The sequence below is a fragment of the Ammodytes marinus genome (genome assembly GCF_949987685.1).
Source record: "Ammodytes marinus genome assembly, chromosome: 16".
NCBI classification, from domain to species: Eukaryota; Metazoa; Chordata; class Actinopteri; order Uranoscopiformes; family Ammodytidae; genus Ammodytes; species Ammodytes marinus.
The window spans coordinates 24,942,852-24,953,930 of NC_137220.1; the positions used below are offsets into that span (position 1 = coordinate 24,942,852).

An 11,079-nucleotide genomic window follows, 5' to 3' on the forward strand; every position below is an offset into this window, starting at 1 on the left:
AATATTCTCTGTGTTTACACACTTGTCTAGCAATAAAGCCAATCAAACAACTGGTTGTAATTAATGTGCATGTGTCTAGTCAAACAACTTTGTGGGCATACAATTGGGATTAGCTGAATGTCACAATGCGAGAATAATGGAATTCCTGTTTGTTTAACCAATTGTGAGCCTCAATCAAATCATTATTTACTGTAATTGTTATCTGACTGAGATGTTTAGGTATTACCTTATATATTGAAAAAACTAAACATGACCATCAGTAGAGGTTTAATGTATAAGAGACCAGGATTTTGTCCTTCCCCTCCTAGACTAGATGATGACGGTGTGCAGCACATTTTGGTTGCACGTCAATCAAAGGGATGATGAAGATATTTAGCTTAGCATTGTACCGATTGGCGAACGGATCGTTCATCAGCTCTTGAAGGGATTGATGATGATTGTTTTTTCCCCAAGACTTTAGGATCGCCTATGAAGGACCATTTCAATAACTCATCATAAGATGTTGCACACACGTCTCCTTGGCACAGAGCAGTTAACTAGTAGATGGCACGTTAATTAAAGCCATAATTTACGACTCAGTTAGCCTACCTTGTCTAACCGCATCCTTTTTTAAAGCTACTTACCAAACCTTTACTCTGCGCTCCATATAGGCTAAGTAAGAAGACCTAGCCTATATTGATTTAAATGTTGATATAAGAGCCATTGGTGGAGAGACACACCCATTTGAGACATCCCGTCAAGGTGCTTTTGCGGATACTCGAAACAACCTATTGAAAAGGTCCCCCGGACAGAGCTGGGTACAGTGAAGTAACATAACTATATTATTTGTTATGTATATTTTTTTCTTCAGACTGGTAGAATTAGTACACGAAAAATAGGAAAATGTAAGCCATATTAAAAACTAAGGAAGGTTGTTTTCCACACATTGGTATTGGTAAAACTTTACTATGGTCCTTTATAAGAGCTATGATGACTTCAAGATGTGCAAAATTAGTGGCACAATACACTTGTTAAGATGAGGCTGCAGTAATTTACTGAACAGTGTTCATGAAAACAACAGCCACCAATAGAAAATAATAGGCAAAATAGTGTGCAATGCAACACGAGCTGAGAGGACGAAGTGTTTTGAATAAGTGCGTCAGGAGGATTTGGGGAAATTCAAGAGGACAATTTTGCGATATAATACAGTGTTTCCCGTAAAAATTTTAAAAAAAGTATGTAACGGCCAATACACAAAGGTAATACCATGTACCGGGGTATAATTTGAGGACAATTTAAATTTATCATGAAGCATCGGGGGAATAAGATACAGATGTCCGTAAAAGATTAGTAGGATAGCTTGTAGAACATGGCCATTGACCAAAACGTTTACACAGGGGCGTGGCTTAGCAGTTAATTGGCCATAACTTATTGACCATAGGTCCCGTTATCATTGGTATATGTGCAGAACACGTGCGATAGCATGTCTCCCAAGGCTTTTCGAACCAAACCCATAGGGGCGCCAGAAATGCGAAAACCATTAAGATCAAAAATGCAATGTTTGAAAGACCACACCCCTTGATCCCTGACTCTGGTTGACTTGAAATGTTTTAAACACGTGCAGCTTATGGTGCTCTACAATAAAGCTTCTTCGACTGATGTCTAACTCAGTGGTTGACACTAACGGTTGCCCGCTTGCCCGGGGCAACTGAAAATAATGTTTGGGCAAGTTGAGATTGCTTTTTGGTTGCCCGAACGGGCAAGTGGATTTTAGAGGGTTTGTCTGTAGTCTAGGCTATGTATTCATGTGTTTTACAATCTGCAAAATATTTTTTTTTCCCGCTAACTCACACAAAATAGATCGGCTATATTCACAATTGAGCAGCTGCGCGCGGCAGCCAGCAGCATCACGGTCGCTCTTTCGCACTCGATCTCTCTATCTCTCTCTCACACACACACTACACACACACACACACAGCCTGTGTGCGCGCAGTTTCGCTGTCTACGTTCCGAAAGCCGGCTCTATCCTACGGACCTGGTTCCGCTATATTCAAAACCCAGAAATCAATAACGTTTGAGCTTATCGATACCGCTATGGAGTCCAGTAGGCTAGGTCACATTATGTAATTTTAAATATCGAGTCGGGTCATCTTCATCTAATTAGGCCTACTTCAGCGTATTATTCCGTCATTGGACCGCATCATGGACTGTAAAAGTGTTCTACCTTCGACTGTCTTAAAGAAACTCCTTCAACCCGCTCCGTCTCCCAAAAAAAAAAAAAACTTGTCTGCTGAGCCGCTGCCGCTGCAGACGGGCTCGGCACCGTCTCATCATTCATTCAATGCAGCGGTGATCAACAAACGAGAGACTCTGTAGCAAGTCCTGCAGTTAAAAAATCGGATAGTTTTTAAATCCATATTAAAATCTGCAGGATAAGACCTAGTTAGCTAAAAAAAAATTGCTAATGGTTCAAATGTGATGTGTTCAGGTCGGCTCAGTAAAATGATTATTAGGCAAAGGTCAATAAAATGACATCATGATGTGTTCAAATGTAACATCAAGAAAATAAGAAATTTGAGTTTTTCACAGGAAGCTTGAATAATAGCCTACAGTTCGGGTAAAAAAACTTGTTTTCCCAGCAATATAAACTAAATAGTAGGCCTAAATATGGAATTATGACATGCTCATCTTATAAGCAATTAAAGCAATAATACCAGTTCTCTTTAAACAAAATAATAGAAAAGTATCAATAAAGATTTGGATTGTGGAGTCTTTATAATGGTATCAATATGAATAGAAATGAATGATCCCCCTCCCTACTTACAGTGTAACTGGACAATAGCTTTAACATGGTGGACTTTAATCATTTTATGGCACACGATCACTTTTTGGCACAATGTGACCGTTTTAAATAAGTAAAATAAGTTACATTTTTCTGAGGAAGCTAACATTCAGCTTGACTCTGAGCTAGACTGAGTTTTCTGAGCCCCTGGGCAAGGCGCATGGCAAAAAGAGGCCCTTTCACGATGCTGCAGCAGGACCAAGCTCTTGGGTGTTGTGTGATGTCATGATATAGGCGGTAGTTTGGCGATTCCAGCTTGGCGCCAATGAGCGGTATCGTTGTTGTCATTTTACACATCTTTAAAGCCACTAAGAGTAACATTTCAATATCTTTTAAACAGCCTCATGTTTCCTTTGATAATCATAAATTACCTTTAACAGCATAAGAGACCATCAGTGCAAAGAAAGACGTTTTTATATAGTTTTTATTACTGCATTTGGTCTGGTCGCACACCCAGTCCGATTTTCTGTTTGCGCATGCAGGCTCTATGGTCACATATTCGTATTGGTCACAGATTTCAGTGTAGCGCAGCAACGCGATTTGAGAAGCCTATCCCTCCAGGTGAGGGAAGGGGAGCGGGAGCCTTGTTTGAGACAGTTATTTGTCGTCATAATGACTGATAACGGGGCTGAACCATCAAAGAAAAAAAAGAAAATGCAATGAAGAAAAGCTAAAAGGGAGAGTGATAGACGGGCGGGAGGAGGCGAGGGCGTTGCCAAGCAACATGTACACAATTTCACGGGAGCAAACTAGACTGCAGTGTTTACTCCTAAATGAATGAGCGGTAGGCCTACTAAAACAAAGTTTACTTTGCTTCACCATCATCAGATGACCATTATTCATCTGAAATAGTCATTATTTACAACAACATAAACACATTACCTCATCGTAATCCATACTAACTGCCGTCTCTCGTTCATTCGCTTTCTGTGAGGACACAGAATCTTTCAGCTCTGTGAGAGTGGTTAGTAGCCTATATCTGCATCAACTCATTGCAATCAGGTGTGTGTGGCACTGACTGGCATTAGTTGATGCAGAGTCACTAACCACTCTCACGGAGCCGAAAAGAGTCCAGTGCGTCACACTTTCAACACACGGACATGCACTATATTGCATCCCAGTGTTAATTTTGGCAGCAAATTCTGATTTAGTCTTAGTCTTAGTCTTTTGAATATCTCACCATTTAGTCTTAGTCCTATTCTAGTCATCTGAAATATTTTAGTCTTAGTCTAGTCTAGTCTACTAAATATAAGCAGATTTTAGTTTGACTAAATCTACAGCGGACTTCGTTGACTAAGTGTTTTTCTTCATTGAATGGTATTAAGGTTTGAATATGCAATACAGACACAGATTTAATGGTTGTAATACAAAACATGTATTCTATTTCATTAGTAATAATCTCACATAAAATCAGTGTACCTGACTGGATATGGGGGAGGGGGGCTTTAAGAGTCTGTGCCCGGGGGTTCCATTATCTCATGATCTGTCTATAAACCAACTGGATTCCACAATCTTTTTTCTTTTTGCGGGGAGCAGGCACAAGCATTATTTATAAAAAAAAATTAAACAAAGAAAATATTTTAAAAAAGTGGGGGGCCCCACACTAGGTCTTGAAACGGGCCCCGAGATCGTTAAGGCCGCCCCTGGGCAGCAGCAGCAGCACGCAGTTGAGGTGCTGATACATTTGAGCAACTGCGCCTTCCTTTAAGCAACACTGCTGCCGCTGTGTGTGTTCGGACTTCTTTTGCATCTAAGCCTTTTAGATAATACAATTAGAGGTTTTAATTGAACGCTGTCCATGCGTCGGAATTGATTAAAAACAGAAACTAACGGACGGAGGCGGCAGTTTCACATGGCTCTGTGTATTCAAACTCGAGACAGAGCCTACTACAAACAGATCGCGGAACTTAGCCGTTCCCCTAGACATCGTTAACGGGCAGGATATCCCTGACTATCATTTTTGTCCATCATACCGCAGTTTTTCAGCACAGCGGCTCACTCCACCCGCTCACACCTGCGCGGTCTCCCGTCGATTTTTACTGACACAGGATTGCATTCGCTGCTTTGCACTGATTGGATTTCTTCCCAAATTGTCCCACAAAAAGAGTAGTTCTGATTGGATCTCTTCTCCATTCGTCCCGCCCTAACAGTTTCGTCTAGTTCCTATTCGTAGACTATAGTGTCAGTTAAATTAGTCTCAGTCTTCGTCATCACATCTGCCTTTTTATTTAGTTTTTATTTAGTTTACGTCCGTGAAAAAGGTTCGTAGACGAATATTTTTTGTCATAGTCTTAGTCTACGAAATTAACACTGTTGCATCCTAATCATTTGACACTCGCACGGCCGGCACGCGCTAGAAAACAGCTTTACGACAGCTGGCGTCGTAAAAATAGTACCGCTTTTGTCCAAAGGGGCCGCCAACTGACAAAGTTACTCGTAGTGGCTTTAAAACAACAATTAATGTTATCGTTGACGATGAATATCAAACACCCCTATGATGAATATCGCACCAACCCAAGCCTATAGGTGCGTTTTAATGTTTTCAAAACAAATGACATACTTGATCTTGACATTTTACACATTGTTAAAACAATTCAGATATTATCATATATGAATATCGCACACCCCAATCAGATTTTGGTTTTTCAGCGTTTCATTATCGTCAACTGAATAACTTTGGGTTTTGGACTGCAGGTCAGACAGAAGACAGAGGGAACTGTAATGCATATTATTTTCATTATATAAATGAGACAATGAATCAAAAAACAAAATCTGCAGTTAAATTAACAATGAAAATAAACGTTAGTTGCAGTCTTTCACTTAAAGACCGCCTCTCCTATCTTTTATTTATTTATTATTGTCTGTCTTATATTATTTATCTTGTCTTTTACATTACACACATCACGTGCTGAGGACACAGCCACTGAACACTCCTTCTTTCTCCATTTCCCCATGAGAGATGCTTTCTGTCTCTTCTATGTGATTGCAGGCCAGGGTCCACTAATATGATACCTTCAGTTTGAAGGGATTGAAATAGGGCTGTGCGAAACAGCGATATATTTCGTCTGACGAAATAAAAATGTTGATCATTAATATTTTTCGTAATTAAACAACGATTTGCATTCTTTCACATGGCCCGGACAGAGTCAACGCCAATAAGGATGACACAAACAAACATGGAGCGGCGTGAGCAGCCGCAGCAGCGTGAGCAGCGCGAGGAGCTTGTGGCTAAAAGAGGGGTGACTTCTGTAGTAAGGACCCTGTTTGGCTATGAGATGTCTGACACGGACCAGAAAAACGTAGTTTGCAAATTGTGCAACAAAACGGTTTCATCAACAGACTCAAATTCAACAAACCTCTTTTACCACCTGCAAATTAAATCACGTGAAGGATTATAGAGAGTCTACGAATGAGAGCCACAGCGGCAGAGCAGCGGAGTGCTCACAACAAACCCACGTTGCAAGAGTCTTTTCCCCATGGAACACCATACTAGCGGAGATAACAATTTCCATTGCAACATTCACTTGACAATTCAAGTGTCAAACATAAACTTGACATACACTTTCAAGAATAAAGTCCTGAATTTAAACACCAACGATGCATATTTGGTATCGTCGTAAGGCAGACAATGGGCTACAACTTCATTTGTGTTGAAATCAAACGTCCAATAAGCTAGACTAATAACATTGTTCTCTATGTGCAGCAGGCTGTGAGACGAGAGAGCAGTGACCGTTTAATAAACAATTGTTTTTCTAATAGTCTTTTTGTCAGCTCACACGTTGTGTTAAATGAAACAGAAAGCTTGGATTTAGTTATTAAAACATGTTTATTCTGCCAATATATTTTCCCAGATAACTTTTCAAGCATTTTGGCTGAATGAAAGAGGGACTGAACCTTCTGTGCCAATAAGCTAGACTAATAACATGGTTCTCTATTTGCAGCAGGCTGTGAGACGTCTAATAAATGCATCACTGAAGCCAAATATATTCAATACCTTCTCTCTTATAAACTGCTCGGCCCAAAAAAAAAGTCACACACTCAAATATCTTGTGGGACCATCTTCAGCTTTGATTAAGGCACATATTCGCCATAACACATTTTGATAAGCTTTATTTGGCACATAAGGTTTCTTAAAACCTAGAACTGACCAACTGAAGCAACCCCACAGCATACAGTACACTGCCGCACAGGCTTGTACAGTAGGCACTAGGCGTGGTGGGAGCATCACTTCATCCACCTCTCTTCTTACCCTGATGCACCCATCACTCTGGAACAGGGTCAAGCTGGTCTCATCAGACCACACAACTTTTTTCCATTGCTCCAGAATCCTATCTTTATGCTCCCTGGCAAATTGAAGTATCTCTCTGATAAGCCCCACTGATAAGTGGTTTTATTCCGACTTTACCGCAGTCTTGAACTGCCAGTTTATTCTCGATATTTCCACTTTTATTCACAAAATGGTATTTCAAGTTTATTCTCTACATTTTGACTATATTCTTGACATTTGGACTTTTTCTCAAAGTGCATAATGATTTATTTTCTCTCGTGTGACCCTAACACTTCCATACACAGATGAACACAACACAGAATGGGTCTTCTTCCAATAATGAACTTGTTACATGCCCTGTGAGCTGACTGTCCTCATTTTGGAAAACCAGAATATAATTGAGCATCACAATCAATTAAGACCACCGTGGAGCCCATAGGGATTGGGGATGTATAAGATCTGTTCTGAAGAATAAATCAATTATAAAGCAAGCTAACTGATGACAAGAAAAATAAGCAATTCTGTTATGCACACATTTCTGTATTAACCAATAAAGCATACACAAATCAGAGCATCATTCACACTGGGTGTCCATTTTTGTGCCAGCAATGTCACAGCTTAAATGTGAGGTGGTGGCGAGCCATCACCTGCTTTGGGCACATAATGTGTGAGGTAACTTCTTTTTTCTTCCAAGTTAACTGTAGGGATCTGGGTTTTAGATATTGACCGAAAACAACACTGTCCGATATCATAATTATTGTAAATGTCTTTGTTGATTGTTGGTGACTGTATGTGTAAGGTTAGGAAAGGCTTAAGCAACACAGCAAATCTAATTTAGAAGAGCAACAAATACACACAAATGCATATAGGTTTATCTTAACAGCCTTGAACTGTTTGAATGCATAACATCAGAACTCAACTTTTGAATGGCTAATTCTAATATTAGTGTGTGCTATAACACATAACTATGGTCTTAACATTTTAAATTAGATTTTTTGTTTTAAATATATATATATCCAATATGTAGATTGCAGCCATATAAGACCCAACAGATCAGCCCCATCCCTAACTGGAAAAAGTTGCTCCACAGGTTGAACAGGTAAAGACGCAGACCCTAGCAATTGTGTTTCTAATACTCTTTTTGTCAGCTCACACGTTGTGTTAAATGGAAGAAGAAAGCTTGGAAGCTTGGATTAAAACTTGTTTATTCTGCCAATATATTTCCCCAGATAACTCTTAACCCCGACCTTTCAAGCATTTTGGCTGAATGAAAGAGGGACTGAACCTTTTTGTGGCCAGGCTGCCCTGGTGGTGAGAGGGATCAGCCAACACAGGTTCAATGCCCTGTCAAGAATCTACACTGCTCAAGAATCTACACTGCTCAGGAGGAGTCAACAAGCAAGACACTAAATACAACTAAAAGGATACAGATGCAGACGCTGGTGGGTAACACCAAACTAGTCTTACTAAAAAGAAAAATAGATCAAGAGTGGAATGGATGTTGTTTTTTTTAGGGCTGGTACAGGTGCCACAAGACAGCAGTAGTCCAACAAAAAGGGTGCCAATTGGGGAAAACAAGGGAACAAATTTCACATTAGCCCTGTAGATTAGCTGTCAGCATTTTATTAACCTGTTCCTCTGGGATGCTATGATGGGTAAGTTACTATAATGTCATTAAACCTAACTTGTAAACCTTTAAAAAAGAGGGATACTCTCCCTCTTCTAAGAGTTGGAGACAGTGAGTTTGCACTTTTTACACTGAATGCAGATATAATCAAGCAAATGCTACAACAACTTGATGTACAGTTTACCTGTGGTGAGTAGGCTACAAAGCGCTGGGCTACTGAAGTGTCAGATGGGCTCACTTTGCCGTTTCTCTTTCCCTTGAGGTGGATGCATCCAGCCCACAAAAGGGTTTAAATTACATTTATTTCAAGTTAGCACATCTTACCTGTCACTCTAAAAAAAAACAAAAAAAAACGCGTGATGTTCTTACCTGGGCCATCTGATCCAGAAAGAGGTGAATTCAGCTTGGGTCGCTTTGCAGTGGGGGGTCCGACATCAAGCATATTGTCAGCCATCCTGCTCGGCAATTATTATGAATGGATGATGCAGTAAAATAACAGCTGGATCAGTCCAACTTGTCGGCGTCTGGTTCGTGTAATAACTGGTTACTTTTCCTAACGTTGCGCGTAAAAAGAGCAATTGAAGGGTTTTTTTTCTTTCTTGACTGGCAGACTGGCAAAATGTTGCCTGGCGAATATGGTTTCAAAAGAAGGGCAACAGCGCCACGCTTCGCCGCCGAAGATCAACCCATGATAATCCAACACCCAACACCCACATAATTATACCCAATAATTACGTCCAAAAATTCTTTCGATTCGAGAAAAATAAATAAAAATAAATCATAAAATATTATACAACGCGTAAGCAAATCCCGTTCTCCTCAGATCGCCGGTTTCACGTCTGTACAGAATCATCTTTTTCGCAGGCGAAACGAGCGACCATAAAATCTATCTCAGGCTTAAATAAAAAGAGCAAAATTCAAAAAATATTTTCTATGAAGTGGATTATTTTTCTCGTCGCTGTCTCCCGGTATATACAGCGTCTCAGGACGGAGATACGGCGAGAAGCGGCGCTCTCTAAAAGGGAAATCAAATATACAGTGGGCTCTTTAGACGGTAAAAACCCATGTAATCCTCACATGTTTGCATTATTAATCATCAGAAGAACTCACACTTCAATTTTCTACGCGAAAAAATCCGTTTGTGACCGGTCTGGGCAGCTCCGATCGGTTTTTAAAATTAATGCTCCCCCCGAAATCCCGATTCTGAGCCGCGTCAAGATGGCGGCTGTTGATTCCTCCGATACAAAAAAAAAGTTTTTTTTTTCTTCCCTGCTAGACTGTGTGGAGGGGGGGTGGAGGGGGGGGGGTTGTCGCGCTATGACGTCCTGACGTAAACCTTGTGTCCCACACCGTGCGTCATGTGTACGTACGTGAAGTTGCCTCTAGGGGAGGAATAACCCCACAAATAGAAATGTACTATACCTGCATCGAAATATTCATACACATGGCAGTCAATAGCCTAGCCTACTGCACTTAGATACTAAATAATAATAAATAATAAATGTTGGCCTACTTCCTATAGGCCTACATTTATTATAGGCCTATTTTTAATATGTGTCATAACTCATTGGTGGTGAAAAGTAACTAAATAGCTAAGAATTTAGCCTACACACTTTTGACATGCACCTAATTATTGCGATTGTTATGCAATATTCTACATTGAATATTAAATCACGGAGAGAAATATGGTAATTTCACAACATTTATATAACAGCATAAGTTATTTTACGATTCAGTTTTCATACATATTAAAAAGTTTAGCTTATAAAAAGGGAAATTGCCTTATATTAAACAACCTATAGGACTAACCTATATAAAGTGGTTAAAGATGGACTCATCGATACTCGAGAATGCTTTTTGTCAAAATCAGTGAAAAACCTGCCTGTACCCTACAGTGTGTACTGAAATCCGCTGTCATGAGGAAATATTTACTGACCGTTGATTTTTGACAACAAGCATTATCCAGAATCGCTGTCTCCACCTTTAAATGTGCTCTAGATTATTTATATACACCGCTAAAAAGTTGTTAAATGAATGCATTAATAACAATAATGCAAATGTAGATAGATGCTCAACGATTCTCCAGAATTGCTGACTCCACCTTTAAATGATTGAATGTAGAAGAACTAATTGTCAGTGCAACTATGCCTGTTATACCAGATTATCATTATTAACATGTGTCACCAGCATTTAAAGTTCTAGCTGGTTTGAAGTGGAGCTAATTGAAACCACTTGATCAGAATAAGAACCAGCTTTATGGCTTTAAGAACTTGCACACACAAAAGGAATTATACTGTTCTTCATTTGCTCGCATTGTTACACACAGTTCCAAGAACAACATTTTAGGAATATAGAAACAGAAAT

The 11,079-nt window shown here is 39.8% G+C and overlaps 1 protein-coding gene across 1 annotated transcript in view; it reads right to left on the minus strand.

Moving 5' to 3' along the window:
• The window catches only part of crebbpb (CREB binding lysine acetyltransferase b), a 45,019-nt gene extending 35,102 nt beyond the window's left edge, over positions 1-9,917 (minus strand). Inside the window, exon 1 of the mRNA XM_080043835.1 lies at positions 9,085-9,917. Within this exon, the coding sequence (XP_079899961.1) occupies positions 9,085-9,169 (85 nt within the window). The 5' untranslated portion in view covers positions 9,170-9,917. The remainder of the gene's footprint in view (positions 1-9,084) is intronic.
• Positions 9,918-11,079: the final 1,162 nt, after the last annotated feature.